Genomic DNA, 20,197 nt, shown 5'->3' with positions numbered 1-20,197 from the left:
GTGACCTATTGTATGTGTGTGTTGTACAGAGTGGAGACACGGTGCTTATCGGGGCAGTGAGAGGAGGCCATGTGGAGATAGTGAGGGCTCTGCTGCACAAATACGCTGATATCGACATCAGAGGACAGGTAATGAGTCTGACACCTAGCTACTTCAGATAAGACACACACCGTGCATCGAAAATTGCACCCTGTATCCTATATCAGAGGTTCTTCAGCTTTTTCAGCCTGGAACCCAAATGAGAAATTCTGTGTTTTTCGGGGACCCAAGCTTATGAAAACACGCAACTATACGTACATATTGGTACATTACATTGCTCTTATGCCTAAAACAAATGCAATGTAGACAGAAACAAATAACAATAAAATACCCATATAAATAGCTATTCATGTTTATTTTTCCCATTTAAAAACTCTCTTATATATCTGTCTCGGTTGGAACTGTCGCTGTTAAAATACAAGAAAGCATTATCATTCTGAACTGGAATAAACTGATTGATCACATCACACAAATGTATAACAGAACACACACACACGGACTGAGTTTCTGATAGTGCAACCCTAAGTAACAGTACAGATGAAAAATGGTCAGGCCTACTGTACATCTTACTTTATAGGTACTGTTACTTAGGGTTGCACTATCAGTATCTAGCTAGCTTGCTTTGGCTAAAGTTGACGTTAGCTAGCTGGCTATTAGCTGTGTACAAGGGGATTGTTTGAAAGAGAAACTCACATTGACTACTGTCAGAGATAATACTCCCTTATTTCTGCTTGTCATCCATCACCTGTTATAAAATGACAACAATGCTTTGCTAACTGACTTACTCTTCCACCGTCGAAGCCCTGTTTCCTGAAGTATTCTGCCCTGTTCTGAAAGAACTCCCTGGGTTTAACTTCATGCTGTGGATGTTTGGTCAGGGTGTGTCATTTTAATTTGTTCATTTTGAGAGACTCATTTACGAAGCACTTCCCCGCACAAAACACATTGTGGGCGCTCTTCGTTATTTCTCAAAATGTGTGTGAAACGAAGAGGGAGAACTCATCGCTGTGTTTGCGCCTCGTGACGATTGCGCTCAGTCAGAACTTGTGGCTAGCTTGAGTCCATTCAATGGCGAGTGGGAATGACAAGTCAGTGGCTGACAGCGCGTGATCTAGTGCTGAACGACAACGTTGCATCGTGTGGGTCGCAGAGTGATCTTCAAGAAATCTGCCAAAAAAGATCCGGCAAACCACGAAGCATACGCACTCTCCCTCCCACTCGCGCTGCTGCCAAACTGACCAGAGACACAGCTGCTAAGCAGAGAGTGCACTGAACAGATTGCGCAGTTGCACTTGGCCAAATCAATTCCAGTAATTAATAAAATAATTATAAATTTACTCTGACACGTCGCGACCCAAACCCATACTTAAAGAAAGGCTGCCCTATATAGTGGACTACTGTTGACCAGGGCCCATAGGGAATCTGGTCAACAGTAGTGCACTATTTAGGGGATGGTATGCCATTTGAGATGGAGACACACAGTACTACATTATAGAAGAAGGTACATACAATTCACCTCAACTGCCTTACAACAATACATTTTGACCTCTTGTAGGATAACAAGACAGCCTTGTACTGGGCCGTGGAGAAAGGCAACGCCACCATGGTGAGAGATATCCTTCAGTGCAACCCCGACACGGAGACCTGCACCAAGGTAAGAGGCAACCATATTTCACTATGTGACAACCCAGACACATACACAGCCACCTACTGTAGTCACTGTTCTCCAAACCATAATCATGTGTTTTTTTGTCTCAGGATTCAGAGAGCCCTCTGATCAAGGCAATTAAGATGAGGAATATTGACATAGTGGAGCTTCTGCTGGACAAAGGAGCCAAAGTGTCAGCTGTGGATAAGGTACAAGATATTTAGCCATTTAACCTTTATTAAACCTAGCTTCCGAACGACCTGTACAATAATCTATTGCCGTCCATATGTAATGTATAATAAACCATATACATGGCACACAGAATGTCAAAAAGACACAAGTTATGTAGATAGAAGTCTGATCCTACCTGTCTCCCGCTAGAGAGGCGACACCCCTCTCCACATCGCCATACGTGGCCGGAGCCGCAGGCTGGCGGAGCTCCTCCTCCGTAACCCGAAAGATGGCCGCCTGCTGTACCGGCCCAACAAGGCCGGCGAGACGCCCTACAACATCGACTGCAGCCACCAGAAGAGCATCCTCACCCAGATCTTTGGAGCCCGTGAGTATCCTTTCTCTCCGGAAGCTCGGTCAGTGACTTTCGGCGGTGAAAATCTAGTAGAACACCATAAAGGACGTTACCTGTGTGATGGAGTCGCTAAGACCGGGAGTCTCATTTTAGCCACTGTTCTCTGACAATATTACCTATATAAATATTGTAGACTTGTAACCAAATAAACGGTAAATAATGTAGATATTGTAGAGCTGTAAGTAATCTCATTCCGTCTGTCTGTGTCCCCTCCAAGGCCACCTGTCCCCTACTGAGTCTGACGGAGACATGCTGGGTTATGACCTGTACAGCAGTGCCCTGGCAGACATCCTCAGTGAGCCCACCATGCAGCCACCCATCTGTGTGGGCTTGTACGCCCAGTGGGGCAGCGGCAAGTCCTTCCTGCTCAAGAAACTGGAAGGTAAGGAACTGAAACAGAATTAAGAGTATAATTATTATTTTTTACCCCCTTTTTCTCCCCAATTTCGTGGTATCCAATTGTTAGTAGTTACTGTCTTGTCTCATTGCTGCAACTCCCGTACGGACTCGGGAGAGGCAAAGGCCGAGAGCCATGCGTCCTTCGAAACAAAACCCTACCGCACTGCTTCTTAACACAGCGCGCATCCAGCTCTGAAGCCAGCCGCACCAATGTTTCGGAGGAAACACTGAACACGTAGCAACCTGGTCAGCGTGCACTGCGCCCGGCCCGCCACAGGAGTTGCTAGTGCACGATGAGACAAGGATATCCCTGCCGGCCAAACCCTCCCTAACCCGGACGACGCTGGGCCAATTGTGTGCCGCCCCATGGGCTTCCTGGTCGCGGCCAGCTGCGACAGAGCCTGGGCTCGAACCCAGAGTCTCTGGTGACACCCGGGAGGCCCCTTAAGAGTATTATTTATACCAGGGGTTCTCAAAGTGGGGTCTGCGGCCATATCTCAAAATATAAATATATGCCCATTTTCTTTTACATTTCATTTTTTTGGTGTGTCATTTTGGAGTTACTTTTATTGTAAACAAGAATGGAATATGTTTCTAAATACTTCTACATTAATGTGGATGCTACCATGATTATGGATAATCCTGAATGAATCGTGATTATTGATGAGTGAAAAAGTTAGAGGCATAAATATCATACCTCCAAAAAATGCTAATCTCCCCTGTAATTGTAATGGTGAGAGGTTAGCATGTCTTGGGGGATCATATTTGTGCTTTTGTAACTTTTCGTAATCATGGTAGCATCCACGTTAATATAGAAGTGTTTAGAAACATATTGTATTTTTATTTACAATAAAAGTGACTCCAAAATGACACACTACATTTATTTACCATTCATTTCTATTGGGCTCAAAATAATCTGAAACACAACCAAAACAAACAGCAATACCATTCAACAAGTTTGTAGAGTCACAAACCAGATGTAAGCATTGCGTGCTAGGAATATTGGACCAAATACTAAACTTTTCACTACTTCAATTCACATATAAGTGAATTTGTCCCAATACTTTGGGTCCCCTAAAATAGGATGGACTATGTATAAAAAGTGCTGTAATTTATAATTTATAATCAATAATAAAATTGAATTAAATCTGACAATCTGCACTTTAACTTCCTAGTCATTGTATCATAAAAAAAACTCATTTGTATCATTTTCATATACTTTTTGTATCATTTCCCCAAAATGTGTCACTGTCCCAATACTTTTGGAGCTCACTGTATCTCTTTCTATAAGGCAGTTTGCTTGCCATTGCTCCACTCACTTCTAAAGAGGAGTCTGAGCGTTTATGATACTGCTCAAAATAATGATATGTTAAAGGAGTAGTTCACTATTTTACAACTTGATGTTAGATGGTTCCTCACCCTGAAAGTAATTTATGGGCCAAGAGAAACTGGTAATCCAGGGTGAAAGGTTATTTAAACAGCCACTACCACCTTAGCCATCACAAGCTAACAATCAATGGAAGTGATGGGGGCATGTGAGCATTTAGAAAATATATGTCTAAATCACCTGATATCAACTGCATATTTGGTTTGATGTTACTCAAAGGTGATTTGGCCATAAAAAAAATAATAGATGCTCACATCACTTCCATTGATTGTTAGCTTGTGATGGCTAAAGTTAGCTGAAGTTTGTAGTGGCTGTTGGATTAACTTTTCTCCTGGCCAATAGATTACTTTCAGGGTGAGGAACCATCTAACATTAAGTTGTAAAATAGTGAACTACTCCTTTAACAATATGTTATACATGTTAATAATAAGATGGCTGTTAATTTTAACAAATTATTCTCGCCTGATCCTACTCCTCATTCAACCCATCCTTTTCTTCCCCTCTCCAGATGAGATGAAGACGTTTGCTGGCCAGCAGGTAGAGCCGTTGTTCCAGTTTTCCTGGATGGTGTTGTTCCTGTCCCTGCTGCTGTGTGGTTCTGTAGCTCTGGTCCTGGGCTTCACCGTCGACCCTAAGCTGGCCATTGCCGTCTCCCTGAGCCTGCTGGCCCTGGTCTATGTCTTCTTCGGTGAGACCGTCACTTTGTCCTCCATTTTGTATGTAGTCCAGTACTATTAAGGTATTTTCAAGTGCCACACTAGAGGGCAGTATTATACCAGTAACAATAATGTAGTGACCTCTGGTAACAACGCAGTTAGCGATATCAAGGAGATTCGAAAAAGGATTCATACTTTTTACCGGACTTAATGCTTGAATAAACAGTATATTAACACACAGCCTATGCACTATACTGACTGGCTTTTCCAAACCCCTTTAATGACACAGGAACAGTTTTTTTAAACTCTGGCTGTCTTCATTTGGCCTGTAGTGGTGGTGGCTGTTAATGATCCAGTTAGGAGATAACTGTTTCCCTCGCTCTGTAGTGGTGGTGTACTTCGGCAGTCGTCGTGAGGGGGAGAACTGGAACTGGGCATGGGTGATCAGTACCCGTCTGGCACGACACATTGGCTACCTGGAGCTGCTGCTCAAACTGATGTTCGTCAACCCCCCTGACCTGCCCGAACAGACCACCCGCGCACTTCCCGTCAGGTATAACACACACATCCGCACCCACACACATACACACAAACACACACAGACCACCTGTGCTCTGCCCATCTGGTACACACACCACTCCTCACCCACCCAAAATCACTATCAAATCCCTCTTAGCAAAGCCAGAAATCTAAACTTCAATCACATGCTGTATTTATCACATCAGTCCTGGATGTAATCAACTTCTTTACATCACTTCATTATATGCCTTGATTTGTCAATTATTTCCATATTATTTATGTAGCGCTCATGGAGACTTTTTGAATTCCATATAAAGTTGTTCTAAGTTGTAGTTTGTGTGTGACCAATGATTTAATATGTCCACTCCTCTCCCTCTACTGTTGTATCCCTGCAGGTTCCTGTTCACGGACTACAACCGTCTGTCCAGTGTGGGAGGAGAGACCAGCCTGGCAGAGATGATAGCCACCCTGTCTGATGCCTGTGAGAGGGAGTTTGGCTTCATGGCCAGCCGCCTTTTCAGGGTCTTCAAGACGGAGGAATCACATGGTAAGGACCAGCGGAGGACAGACTAGTCAATTCAGTTTACTTTATTGAATCCCCTTGGGCAAATGTGTTCTACTGTTGGCACTACTTTGAGTCACTATCAGTCACTACATTCGTTAATACACAGTTTTCAGTAGGAACTAACCACAAAGGCTTGCAAACGTCCAACAGACAATACGAATGAATGTTCTTATTGAACAAGCTTAGTTAGTAGTCTACTTCCTGTTTCAAAATATTTGTATGCCCACTGAATACTTTATACCTACTGTTTTCTATGATCTTTCATGATAAATTGATCATAGGCAGCAAAAATACGCATTTCTGTTCTGATTGTCATTCAAAATGTATTATAGGGAAGAAGAAGTGGAAGAAGACATGCTGCGTTCCCTCCTTCGTCATCTTCGTCTTCATCCTGGGCTGCCTGATCACCGGCATGGCCCTCCTCGCCATCTTCAAGGTTTAACTTTATTAGTCTAGCTTATTGGCCTTTTAGCATTATAGCAGGTTCTGAAATCGATGTGATTAAAAAGTCTGAATTTCTTCACCAATGTTGAATGAATAAGACAATTTCAAAATGCATAAAGGTGGACGTTGCCAACCAGACGGTGAACGCCGTGCTGATCGCCATGGCCAGCGTGGTGGGCCTGGCGCTGGTGCTCAACTGCCGGACCTGGTGGCAGGTGGCCGACTCGGTGCTAAACTCTCAGAGGAAGAGGCTGCACAGTGCCGCCAACAAGATGCACAAGCTCAAGAGCGAGGGCTTCATGAAGGTAGGGTGCACTGCAAACAGCCACACATGCATCCACACGCAAAAACAAACATACACACATACCTGCTACCTGTCTCTACATATCTTTATATCTCGCTGTACCTCTCTCTCCTCCATCCTCAGGTGTTGAAGAATGAGGTGGAGCTGATGGCGAGGATGGCTAAGACCATCGATGGCTTCACTCAGAACCAGACGCGTCTGGCTGTCATCATAGACGGCCTGGACTCCTGTGAACAGGACAAAGTACTGCAGATGCTGGATACGGTACGACTCACACACACACACATAGTCACAGGGTGATAGGGTATACCGTATCACTCTGAGCACTAACCTTTTTGAAAATCTCACCCTTGTGCAACCTTTTGAGTTTTTTCCGAAAACAATCTGTCCCAAGAGAGCAAACAACACATCCATCAGTCATAAATATTCCAGAAGCTGTCAGTAATACAATTGTCTTTAATCTGATCAATTTATTAGAGGAGCAAGGCCATCTGAACTCGCTGCTTCTTGTTTACTAATGAAATCTTTGATCTGGGGAAATAATAATGGGTCTTCTATGTAAGATGTCTTTGTAACGGAATAACCAACATCACTCATATGTTTAGAGTAATTCATCTAGACATTTGATAGCGGTCACAAAATGTCATATTTCAATGTCTTTTGTTCATTGGGATAATGGAGTTATTAGCTGACTGAGCTGTAGCGGAAATAGTGAAATAGAATAGAAACAACTTACACTGCATGGCAAAAGTATGTGGACACCTCTTCAATTGAGTGGATTCATGAAATGGGTTTCCATGTCCGAGCAGCTACACACAAGCCTAAGAACACCATGCGCAAAGCCAAGCGTCGTTTGGAGTGGTGTAAAGCTTGCCGACATTGGACTCTGGAGTGGAAACGCTTCACCATCTGGCAGTCCGACGTATGAATCTGGGTTTGGACAACGCTACCTGCCCTAATGCATAGTGCCTACTTTAAAGTTTGGTGGAGGAGGAATAATGGTTTTTCATGGTTCGGGGTAGGCCCCTTAGTTCCAGTGAAGGGAAATCTTAACGCTACAGCATACAATTACTTTCTAGACGATTCTCTACTTCCAACTTTATGGCAGAAGTTTGGGTAAGGCCCTTTCATGTTTCAGCATGACAATGCCCCCGTGCAGAAAGAGAGATCCATGGCGAGATCGGTGTGGAAGAACATGACTGGCCTGCGCAGAGCCCTGACCTCAATCACATTGAACACCTTTGGGATGAATTGAAACGCCGACTGCGAGCCAGGCCTAATCGCCCAACATCAGTGCCCGACCTCACCAATGCTCTTGTGTCTGATTGGAAGCAAGGCCCTGCAGTAATAGTGAAAAGCCTTCCCAGAAGAGTGGAGGCTGTTATAGCATTAAAGGGGGGACCAACTCCATATTAATGTCCATGATTTTAGAATGAGATGTTCGACAAGCAGGTGTGCATATACTTTTGGCAATGTAGTGTATATATTTGATTGGTAGCCCCAACCAAGCGATTCAAACCACTTGACGGTGTAAGAGCCGATGCCGGAGATGAGAAGCAGGTATGGGGAATCAAACATTTAATCGGGAACAGACAGAACAAGACAGAAACAGCATCAGCACATGGGTAAACATGGACATATGACAATCAATGCAGAAGCAGGGAACAGAGCGGGGAACCAGACAGATATAGGGAAGATAATGACAGAGGTGATTGAGTCCAGGTGAGCCCAATAATCGCTGATGCTCGTGACTGGGGAAAGGCAGGTGTGCGTAATGATGATGGCAGGAGTGCGCAATGCTGGGGAGGGAAGGGTGGGAGCAGACGTGACAGACGGGGTTGCTAGGTGTTGAACTGAGGTCCCTTCACAGACACACACGCACACACATGCAGCGAGCACCCCCCACACACAGGGCTAGCCCGCCCATTAGGCAGGATTAGGCAGCCACTTAGACGGCAGGTTGACGAGGGCGGCATCGGACTGACCAAGATGCACCTCCGACAACACATACCGCTTCACATAATTCTGCCCAAAACAATGAAAATGTCTCTCTCCCAGCGGCATATGGGCCATTTAGGTGAGTGCTGATGCCGCACCATGTTAAGCAGTGCCCACTTTGCCAAAGTCAGGGCCGCAAAATATTTATCTTGCGTGTGCCCAGCGTGCCTCTGGCAGTCCACCAACGCTCAAGTCATCGACATAAATGATGTATCCTATAGTAGAAAGAGTAGTAGCCTATGTGGTTTTTCTGTAGCCTATAGACTTGAGACCATATTTATGACAAATAGCCAAAAGGGCGTGCCCTATCAAATAAAAATGCACTTCGATTTGAATATGACTGTGCGTGTTAACAAACACCATATCCTATAAACAGGACAAGTGAAAATAAAATGGGCAATATGGAATGAAATTGGGCTACTCAGGAGTAGGGCTGTGGCGGTCATGAAATGTTATACAGTGGGGCAAAAAACTATTTAGTCAGCCACCAGATTGAGCAAGTTCTCCCACTTAAAAAGATGACAGAGGCCTGTAATTTTCATCATAGGTACACTTCAACTATGACAGACAAAATGAGAAAAAAAATCCAGAAAATCACATTGTAGGATTTTTAATGAATTTATTTGCAAATTATGGTGGAAAATAAGTATTTGGTCACCTACAAACAAGCAAGATGTCTGGCTCTCGCATACCTGTAACTTCTTCTTTTAGAGGCTCCTCTGTCCTCCACTTGTTACCTGTATTAATGGCACCTGTTTGAACTTGTTATCAATATAAAAAGACACTTGTCCACAACCTCAGTCACACTCCAAACTCCACTATGGCCAAGACCAAAGAGCTGTCAAAGGACACCAGAAACAAAATTGTAGACCTGCACCAGGCTGGGAAGACTGAATCTGCAATAGGTAAGCAGCTTGGTTTGAAGAAATCCACTGTGGGAGCAATTATTAGGAAATGGAAGACATACAAGACCACTGATAATCTCTCTCGATCTGGGGCTCCGCGCAAGATCTCACCCCGTGGGGTCAAAATGATCACAAGAACGGTGAGCAAAAATCCCAGAACCACACGGGGGGACCTAGTGAATGACCTGCACAGAGTTGGGACCAAAGTAACAAAGTCTACCATCAGTAACACACTACGCCGCCAGGGACTCAAATCCTGCAGTGCCAGACGTGTCCCCCTGCTTCAGCCAGTACATGTCCAGGCCCGTCTGAAGTTAGCTAGAGAGCATTTGGATGATCCAGAAGAAGATTGGGAGAATGTCATATGGTCAGATGAAACCAAAATAGAACTTTTTGGTAAAAACTCAACTCGTCGTGTTTGGAGGACAAAGAATGCTGAGTTGCATCCAAAGAACACCATACCTACTGTGAAGCATGGGGGTGGAAACATCATGCTTTGGGGCTGTTTTTCTGCAAAGGGACCAGGACGACTGATCCGTGTAAAGGAAAGAATGAATGGGGCCATGTATTGTGAGATTTTGAGTGACAACCTCCTTCCATCAGCAAGGGCATTGAAGATGAAACGTGGCTGGGTCTTTCAGCATGACAATGATCCCAAACACACCACCCGGGCAAAGAAGGAGTGGCTTCGTAAGAAGCATTTCAAGGTCCTGGAGTGGCCTAGCCAGTCTCCAGATCTCAACCCCATAGAAAATCTTTGGAGGGAGTTGAAAGTCCGTGTTGCCCATCAACAGCTCCAAAACATCACTGCTCTAGAGGAGATCTGCATGGAGAAATGGGCCAAAATACCAGCAACAGTGTGTGAAAACCTTGTGAAGACTTACAGAAAACGTTTGACCTCTGTCATTGCCAACAAAGGGTATATAACAAAGTATTGTGATAAACTTTTGTTATTGACCAAATACTTATTTTCCACCATAATTTGCAAATAAATTCATTACAAATCCTACAATGTGATTTTCTGGATTTTCTTTATAATTTTGTCTGTCATAGTTGAAGTGTACCTATGATGAAAATTACAGGCCTCATCTTTTTAAGTGGGAGAACTTGCACAATTGGTGGCTGACTAAATACTTTTTTGCCCCATTGTATACCATCACAATAAATACATTATTTATTTTTGTCAGGTCTAAAGAAACATGATATGAATGAAAATGTATTTCAGAAGAACTGAAGATGAGTTTGACTACTGTAGGCCTATGTTATCTGGCTATGCTCCATGCCATAGGCTGTGGGCTAGTTCATTTAGCTGACAATATATGCATATAAGTCCTGTGACATTATTTTATTTTAGATGATTTTATAGTAAGAAGAATATAATTGAATAAAATAGAAAGGGTATTTTTCCCGTTACAGAACGATTGAAATGGCAGTGTTGAACGTATACGTGATAATTGAGAAACAGGTCCTATAGGCATCATTTTTAGTTATGTGGCAACTTTAGTTGTGAATGATACAAACCTTAGAATGCCTTAGAAATCGAAACATATATGGGCTGCATGATGCGACTACAGACTATTGATGATTTGAGAAAGTAGCAAAAAAAGCATGTGCTCTGTCCCTTGTCTCTGGCTGCACAGCTGTTCTCATCAAGTGATCATATTTTCACCCATCAGACTATACTCAATTTAATCTCGTCTTTACTAATATGTCAAATTAGTTTTGATTTAGAATGGCCCGTTATCAAATGGGCAGGAATGGGGGCAGGGGGAAAAAGACATGTCATCTGTATGCACTCCAATTGCAAATGGAGGCCACCCACTTTCTCGCCAGTCTGTTTTGTAGGCTACTTCGGTTTTATAGCGCAGCGTGTGCTTAATATGAGTAGCTGATATTCTGCCCAAACTCTGTATGTCACGGGCTCTCCAACCTTGTTCCTGCAGCTACCCAGTACTTAATATGGGAAACCAATTTAAGTCTGCGTGGGAACATCTACAGTAACATGTTTTTGCATTTAAATACATTTCACTAAACTGTTGACAGCCCGTCTGCGTGCTCGAGAAAGGAGTAAAGGAGAGAGAGGAGATGGAAACGCATGGTGGTGAGACATTCTGTGTAGCTATGAAACAACATCCACAACAACCATGTTTTACACTGTTTCAACCTGCTGTTGAACTTCTTTTTTTCTAATTGATCATCACAGTGAGGTGAGTTTTAAAAGTACTATAGGCCTACTGCTTTGATGATGTGTGTTTTTGATATGATTTTCATTTGCATTGATGTCAGAGTGGCTAGAGGGACAGTAAAGTCCTGAGTACTAGGTCATTAGGACCTGATCGTCGTTAGCGAGTTGGGTACTACCAAAGCATGTCCAGAGTGCATAAAAGGAGATTACTGTGACTTAGCGGCCACATGGAATTTTACTGCGGTCAATGCTCATGACTGCCGGTGTGGTGGTAATACAGTCACCTCAACAGCCCTACTCAGGAGGGCTTTCCGGGAGTTCCACTCCGTTGGCTAAATTCTCATGAATGTAAGTAAGCCTATTAGTACTTTTTTTTTTTTTTACGAGCTGATCATAGCGAATAAGAAAATACTTCTGCATTTCTCGCTGTGTAAACACATTGATTCTCATTGCAAATATGCAAACCATTACAACTGATAAACTTGGGTAGCTCATATGCCCATCTTAAATAGCCAAAGTGTTTAGTCTTAATCATTGGTCAGGACTAATGTCTAGGCGAATAAAGCCAACGCAAATGCCTGTTTTACAAACGTTACGACATGGATGGGCGTTCACAAAACTGCATTGCGAGCCAACGCTGTAGGCTACGCTATTCTGATTCTGCGAGGATATGAGGGGGGCAGCGATTTCTATGTCTCGCCTAAGGAGGCAGAGCGGCCTGGGCAGGGCTTACACAGTCACACACACACAGTCAAAGGGTGGTAGGGTATACTGTATAACCTTGAACACTAACATTGATATGTTCTTCCCCAACTCCTCACCTTGTGTGGGGCTTTTGTCTACAAATGGAATTATTTAGATCTGTGCCAATAATAGAAAGAACACACATACATTACTCACAAAGATTCCAGAAGCTGTCATGATTTTTCTTATTATTTACAGTAATGCAATTTTCTGTAATCTGATCAATTTATTTGAGGATCTAAACTCGCTGCTTCTTGTTTACAAATACAATCTTTGGTCAAAGGAAATATTGGATATTTTATGTAAGATGTCTTTGTCGTCAGAAGCAACATCCCTCATTGATTAGAGCAATTTGTTGAGACTTTGATAGCAGTCACAAAATATAACATTTCAATGTCTTGCACATTTGGATAATGGAGTTATGAGCTGGCTGCTGTGGAAAAGCGAATATGCCACACACACACACACACACACACACACACGCACACAGAGACACACGCACACACACACACGGCTTTGTAATGCTATCCTTGTGGGGACCAAATTGATTCCCTTCCAAAATGATATTTTGTATCCCTAACCCTTATTTTCCTTAACCCTAAACCTAACCTTAACTCCTAACCCTAAAACTATACCTACTCCTAACCCTAATTGTAACCCTAAACCTAACCTTAGCTCCTAACCCTAAACTATACCTAACCCTATCTCTTATCCCTAATTGTAACCCTATCCCTAAACCTAACCCCTAAGCCTAAAATAGCATTTTTCCTCGTGGGGTTCCTAAGCCTAAAATAGCATTTTCCTCGTGGGGTTTGGCAAAATGTCCCCACTTGTCTGATTTTTTTCCTTGTTTTACAATCCTTGTGAGGATTTCTGGTACCCACAAGGATAATTAAACACACACACACCTTTCTTTCTCCACACACCTCACCATATGTACCTTGTTTCTCCCTGCTTCACCAGGTGAGGGTGCTGTTTTCCAAAGGCCCCTTCATCTCCATCTTCGCCAGCGACCCCCACATCATCATCAAGGCCATCAACCAGAACCTGAACAGCGTACTCAGGGATTCCAACATCAACGGCCATGACTACATGAGGAACATCGTCCACCTGCCCGTCTTCCTCAACAGCCGGGGGTTGAGTAGCGCCAGGAAGATGTGTGTGGCAGCGCCTGCTAACGGAGACACCAGCAACTCAGACGGTAATCCGTACCACTCAGACGGTAAAGATGGACTTGCACAGCCACACATGACTCGCACACGCACTCATTCACATTCATCCAGACACTGAACACATACAGCCACCTCCAAAACCCAAATGACTCGCATTGCACACAACTGTAGCTCCCAAATCGGGACTATGACTGAATGTGTCAAGTGATTGATCTGTTATTAGCTCTGATTTCTCATCTACATCTTTCCTGTATCTTTCTGTAGGCTGGCATGAGGAGCTGGACAGGAAGCTATCCCAGCACAGCATCGGAGAGATGACAAAGTTTGGCAGCAAGACCACCCTAAACCGCAGGGTAAGAGAGAGAAGAGTATGTGTGTGTGTCAAATCCAAATCTAATTTTATTTGTCACGTACACAGTTTACAGCAGGGATAAAAGGTACAGTGAAATGCTTGTCTGCTAGCTGCCTCAACATTGCAGTACAATAATCAATAATATCAATAATTACAATAGTAAAAGAAGAGGTAGTATGCATAGTAACAGCCTTCTATGTACACAATATGGTATACAGTATAGATAATGAATGTGCAATAAGTATGACTGTATAAATATAAAGTAGTGTCTTGGTCGCGCAGATGAATTAATAGTATATAATAGAGCAGCTGTGTGTGTGTGTGTGTGTGTGTATAGGTTGAATGTTTGGAGAGTCTCTAAGGTGCAAATAGTCTCAAAGGTGCAGGTCTGTGCAGGGAGACAGCAAGGGTTAGTATTTTGCGGTCGACATTTAGTCTTGAGATATTCCAGATCGGGAGAACAAAAAGTCGTAAGGTTTGTACATTACCACAGTCACACCATTGTGTTGTTGATGATGAAGCAAACCCCTCCTCCTTTACTTTTCCTGGATAATTCCTTTCGACCTGTCCGCGCAATGTAAGGAAAACTCAGCAGTCTGGATAGCTGGATTCAGCACGGACTCCGAGAGCCATGTTTCAGTCAGGTGTATTACGTTACTGTCTGTGTCCCGTTGATGGGAAATCCTTGCCCTGAGCTTGTCTACCTTATTGTCCAGAGACTGTGCATTTGCTAGTAGAATACTAGGAAGCGGTGGATGATTTGCCCTCCTTAGTCTGACTAGAACGGCCAGCTCTCCTTCCTCGCCTCCGTCGTTGTCTTTTTGGTAGGGCTACCAGAATGAATGGGACTGCTTCTGGAGAACAAAACAACAAAAAAAAGTGTATGGTTCTGGAAAGTCAATATTTCTGGTGAGTAACCGCCGTTCTGATGTCCAGAAGTGCATGTCTGTCATAGGAATCACAGAAACGTCCTGAGCAAATAAAGTACAAAAATGACGCAAGAGTAAACAACTTGGAGCTAGCATCAGGGTGACCATTTCTGCTGGTGCACTTCTTGCCGTGCGTGTTTGTGTGTGTGTGTGGCCTGGTGGATTCCCGAAGAGGACTGGCATATGGGTCAACACAGCCACTAATAGTATCATCAAAAGCCTTCAGATCGGGCATGTTTAAATCAATATAATAACCACACATCTATCTACACATGGAAATTCAGTCATGTGCAGGTGCTTTGATTCTATTCCCTTTGTAGTGCACTTCTTTTTACCAGACATTTTGTTTTCTGGTCATAAGTAGTGCACTATAAAGGAGATAGGGTGCCATTTGGGATGCATCCAGGACCAATCCCATAGCTCTTTCCTCTTGGTCTGAAAAAAAGCTCCCATGGCAGGGATTAGGGACATTGCCCTTTGTAGGGTGCCATCTTTCAGATGGGGTGTTGAATGGGAGTCCTGAATCTCTGTGGTCAATAAAGATCAGATTGATGATCACCATCATACCAGGTCATTTAATGCTTAAAAACAAATGGATGAATAAGATATTAGGCTACAGAAGTGCCATGTCTTACCGATTTCTACAGCTTCCGTCTTAAAACAAATCCTGTGAAATAATGTCAGCACACACACTTAAGGAGTTAGTGGCTAGCTAAAGTGGCTAGCTTGGCTAAATACCTAGCTACGTCGGTCGTGGCGCACATTACCAGAATGGCACATCGATGAACCACCAAAGGCACGCCCCATTTCTGTTAGAATTTTGAGAAAAGGGCCGAGTTGGACCTTTTTTCGTGCCCAAAGTCGACTTTTAAACAAAGTTAATATATGGTTTCTCTGTCTGTGTATAGGACACATACCGGCGCAGGCAGATGCAGAGGACGGTGACGCGGCAGATGTCCTTTGACCTGAGCAAGCTGCTGGTGACAGAGGACTGGTTCAGTGACATCAGTCCCCAGACCATGCGGAGGCTGCTCAACATAGTCTCTGTCACAGGTGGGTCACACACGCACACACAGTCAGACACAAACACACACAGTCATGCAGGCAGACAGACGCGTGCGCGCACACACACACAGTAGCTTACCCCCATGTTTGTCACTGGGTTTACTACATAAACCACAATTGGCCATCTAGAAAATGATTAATGGACAGATGATTGTGAATAATATATTGTGGAGGAAACACTGTTTGTTTTCTCCAGGATGACTGGCACAATGCTGTTCTGTTTGTCTACAGGTCGTCTGCTAAGGGCCAATCAGATCACGTTCAACTGGGACCGCCTGGCGTCATGGATCAACCTTACTGAGACGTGGCCCTACAGGACCTCCTGGCTCATCCTATTCCTGGAGGAGACCGACGGCATTCCCGACCAGGCCGCCCTCAAGACCATCTATGAGAGGTAATGTTGTCCTTTTAAAACTACACCCAAGACCATCTAGGAAAGATAGTGTACTGTAGTCCCCCTCTACCCCCTAACACTAGGTCACCCTCAAGACCATCTACCAGAGGTACTGTGTTGTAGGTCCCCAACCCCCTCTCCAAATCCCCCCAAAACTAAGATCTTCTTGAAACACATGTCTTAAGCATGAGTGAGGGTTTTGTTTTAAATGAGAAAGATCTGTTTTGAAAATGTGCAATATGGTTTTGTTTAATTGGTTGAATCATCATAATGGTTTTTTTTTCTGTAATGGCTTTTTCAATGTTTATCTCTGGTGTTTTTAGGATCTCCAAAAACATTCCCACCACTAAAGATGTGGAGCCCCTGTTGGAGATTGACGGGGATGTGCGTAGCTTCGAGGTGTTTCTCTCCTCCCGTACCCCGGTCCTCAACTCGCGCGACATGAAAACTTTCCTGCCCTGCACCGTCAACCTCGACCCCAAACTACGAGAGATCATCGCAGGTGAGTGAGAGTCATAGATAGAGGTACTATAGTTTGTTTCAGGTTTGTTTTCAGTGCATTTTAGATGTAAGCCTGTTCATACGTAATAAAACTACTTATCAAATGTACTTATTAGTCCATTTACAACATCTGAGTTTTGTAAGAACTTCTTCTGTCAGCGTCCCTCTTTCCCTCTCTCGCTCTCTGACGTGCAGGTGAAGGGGAGCCAAGCTAACTGTGTCTGTGTGCCAAATCATTTGAGTTCCACACAATTGTTTGTAGACATGACGTAGGCAACCTGAATACAGCAGTTGACTTTTGGATGATTTCTGAAAGAGACTGGAAGAGTTAAATTACTTTTTTTTTTACTACTTTGAATTTCACATTTCTCTTTGCCTGTATCTCTCCCTCTTCTCCCCCCCAGATGTGCGTGCTGCCAGGGAGCAGATGAGCATCGGAGCAGTGACCTATCCCAGTCTGCCCTTGCAGGAGGCCGCTCACCGCCCTACCTCCGTCTACAGCCAGCAGTCAGGCATGTCCGCCTACTCCCCCTCCTTCAACGGGCCCTTCAACCCGCCCGGGGTGGTGTCCCCACCGCCACACAGCAGCTACTACAGTGGCATAGCTGGCCCCCAGCACCCCTTCTACAACAGGGTGAGTGTATAGGGAAGAACACCACCATGTCGTCAACATCATGGTCCTTTCATTTCCAGGACTCTGAGAAGGGCCTGGTTCCAAACGGAATGACCAAAGCTTCAGTTGTAGACTCTGACTCAAGGCCTATATCGTGTCCAGTGTTTCCCCTGCTGCTAAATCGTCGCCGAGTTTCTTGTGAAAGAATGGTGTCGCATCCCCCTGATAGAGTTCCAGACACTTGTAGAATCTATGCCAAGGTGCATTGAAGCTATTCTCGCTCGTGTGGGTCCAACGCCCTATTAAGACACTATATGTTGGTGTTTCCTTTATTTTGGCAGTTACGTGTATGCGTACGCTAAAATGCAGTAACGTTACGCTAGCTATATCATTTTTGGGGTTAATATAGATTTGGCTGGTGATGTCATTGACATCAAGAGATGCTATTGAACTGTCCTTGATTTTCAGATGCGTTTCAAAGAATAAGAATTAATGAAATGTTCATGCATGTTGGAGTAGAATGTCCTGTAGCCCTTTACACTCATACCCAGATTTGGGCACTGATAAGTAGGTATAAGTATAAAATCAATTGTATTATTTGCTTGATGCTGTTTAGTTTTTCCAAAATAGTTTTTTTATCCGTTTAGTTTTTCCTGGTTTCCGTTTTCCCCTGTATATTCCGTTTTTCGCTCTTTTTATAGATAAACAACAAAATTGGGTGTTCTAAATCCGCAAAAAATGCTTAAACCACATCAGAAGGCCACTTTTGAGGTCTGGGAAAAATTATAGAATTTTGGGTGTATCTACCCTTTAATTCTAATGCCACCTAGCAAGAGGCTGTTTATCTATGTTTTTGTAGCGCACATGTGTTGGTAGCGTTTGCAAATCAAATACCCACTGGATTGATGCAAATAATCATGATATCATTCTGCCAGGTAAGCATAGGCTACTTTGTAGTTAACATTTAAATTGAGAAGGTTTTAGGGAAAGCATCATTGCGATAGGCTACACAAAGTGGTAGATGTGCGCAACACAGATGGGGAATTCTTGTTGCTTTATCAGAAAGTTGCAGGAAATACGAATCACTGATGCATTCTGTTCATGTCTTATGATAAACTCTGGAAAATGAATGAATTATAAATTCATTTAGTTTATATCCTGCTAAGTTCAAAACCATTTTCAATATTGTTGAATTCAGTTTTAATGTCTGGATTCATGATTCTGTCCGCGTTTTCCGCATCACGGAATTTACAGGGCCTTAGATTTGTGCCTTGATTGGAATGCAGCTGCACAGTAACATGCGATATTTGACTGACAGACGTTCTGAACTTGAGCACCGCATACGACAAGAAGTTGCCCCCATCCTTCTCGCTAATTGGGCAACTTGCTAATTATTTGTTGTCTGAGTGAGGGAAATGCTGTAAATTAAGAGGACACGTGATGGCCTCTGCAACAAAGCAAAGGGCTTCGAACCTCAACCCATGACTTTGCCTACATTTCCCACCACCCTTCCAATCATTTCTATGTTATCGTCCCCCTTCTCACTTTGCGGGACACTTTTGGTATATCATTTACAGAGCTGTCATGTTATTTATAGTTTTGTAATGTTTCAGTTATCTGTAATGTAACATATACACGGTGCCTTCAGGAAGTATTCATACCCCTTGACTTATTCCACATTTTGTTGTGTTACAGCCTGAATTCAAAATAAATGAAGTATACGTATTTTCTCTCACCCATCTACACACTCGACCCCAATAATGACAAAGTGAAAACATGTTTTTAGAAATTTTGTAAATGTATTGAAAATTAAATACAGAAATATCCCTGAGTAATACATGTTAGAATCACTATTGGCAGCGATAACAGCTGTACGTCTTTTTTGGGTAAGTCTCGTGGCGCAGTGGTCTAAGACACTGCATCACTGTCCTAGCTGTGCCACTAGAGATTCTGGGTTCGAGTACAGGCTCTGTCGCAGCCGTCCACGACCGGGAGACCCATGGGCAGCGCACAATTGGCCCAGCATCCTCCAGGTTAGGGGAGGGTTGGGTCGGCAAGGATGTCCTAATCCCATCGCACACTAGCTACTCCTGTGGCTGGCCGGGCACAATGCATGCTGACACGGTCGCCAGGTGTATGATGTTTCTCCGACACATTGGTGCGGCTGGCTTCCGGGTTAAGTGGACATTGTGTCAAGAAGCAGTGCTGCTTGGTTGAGTTGTGTTTCACAGGACGCACGGCTCTCGACCTTCGCCTCTCCCTAGTCTGTACGGGAGTCGCAGCAATGAGACGAGTGTAACTACCAATTGGATACCACAAAATTGGAGAAAGGGGAGTAAAAGTAACAAAAGGGCTTTTCACACCTGGATTTTACAACATTATTCTTTAAAAAAAAATATTCAAGCTCTGTCAAGTTGTTGAGCATTTTCAAGTCTTGCCATAGATTTTCGAGCCAATTTTAAGTCCAAACTGTAACTAGGCCGAACATTCGATGTTGTCCTTGTAAGCAACTTCAGTTTATATTTGGTCTTGTGTTTTAGGTTATTGTCCTGTCGAGTGGTGAATTTGTTTCCCAGTGTCTGTTGGAAAGCAGACTGAACAAGGTTTTCCGCTATGATTTTGCCTGGGCTCAGCTCTGATCTGTATCTTTTTATCCTAAAAAAAAAACACTCTAGTCCTTCTGATGACAAGCATACCCATGCAGCCATCCATGCAGCCACCATCATGCTTGAAAATATGAAGTGTGGTACTCAAGTGATGTGTTGTGTTAAATTTGCCCTAAACATAACGCT

At 43.6% G+C, this 20,197-nt stretch overlaps 1 protein-coding gene across 7 annotated transcripts in view; it reads left to right on the top strand.

The window, feature by feature from the left end:
• The window catches only part of LOC139406988 (kinase D-interacting substrate 220b), a 41,964-nt gene that overhangs the window by 12,058 nt on the left and 9,709 nt on the right, over nucleotides 1–20,197 (top strand). For 4 of the 7 annotated variants that reach the window (XM_071150210.1, XM_071150212.1, XM_071150207.1 and 1 more), the window contains exons 9-25: nucleotides 30–128; nucleotides 1,595–1,693; nucleotides 1,798–1,896; nucleotides 2,069–2,246; nucleotides 2,491–2,655; nucleotides 4,568–4,747; nucleotides 5,103–5,268; nucleotides 5,630–5,781; nucleotides 6,132–6,235; nucleotides 6,363–6,548; nucleotides 6,671–6,811; nucleotides 13,343–13,601; nucleotides 13,816–13,904; nucleotides 15,741–15,885; nucleotides 16,129–16,291; nucleotides 16,615–16,793; nucleotides 17,197–17,426. In XM_071150210.1, the coding sequence (XP_071006311.1) occupies nucleotides 30–128; nucleotides 1,595–1,693; nucleotides 1,798–1,896; nucleotides 2,069–2,246; nucleotides 2,491–2,655; nucleotides 4,568–4,747; nucleotides 5,103–5,268; nucleotides 5,630–5,781; nucleotides 6,132–6,235; nucleotides 6,363–6,548; nucleotides 6,671–6,811; nucleotides 13,343–13,601; nucleotides 13,816–13,904; nucleotides 15,741–15,885; nucleotides 16,129–16,291; nucleotides 16,615–16,793; nucleotides 17,197–17,426 (2,634 nt within the window). The remainder of the gene's footprint in view (nucleotides 1–29; nucleotides 129–1,594; nucleotides 1,694–1,797; nucleotides 1,897–2,068; nucleotides 2,247–2,490; nucleotides 2,656–4,567; nucleotides 4,748–5,102; nucleotides 5,269–5,629; nucleotides 5,782–6,131; nucleotides 6,236–6,362; nucleotides 6,549–6,670; nucleotides 6,812–13,342; nucleotides 13,602–13,815; nucleotides 13,905–15,740; nucleotides 15,886–16,128; nucleotides 16,292–16,614; nucleotides 16,794–17,196; nucleotides 17,427–20,197) is intronic. The other 3 variants (XM_071150211.1, XM_071150213.1, XM_071150209.1) reach the window with 1 other exon arrangement.

This window comes from Oncorhynchus clarkii, chromosome 4, assembly GCF_045791955.1.
Source record: "Oncorhynchus clarkii lewisi isolate Uvic-CL-2024 chromosome 4, UVic_Ocla_1.0, whole genome shotgun sequence".
NCBI classification, from domain to species: domain Eukaryota; kingdom Metazoa; phylum Chordata; class Actinopteri; order Salmoniformes; family Salmonidae; genus Oncorhynchus; species Oncorhynchus clarkii.
Note: the sequence above shows the minus strand (reverse complement) of the source record. Positions and strands in the feature narration are given on the sequence as shown.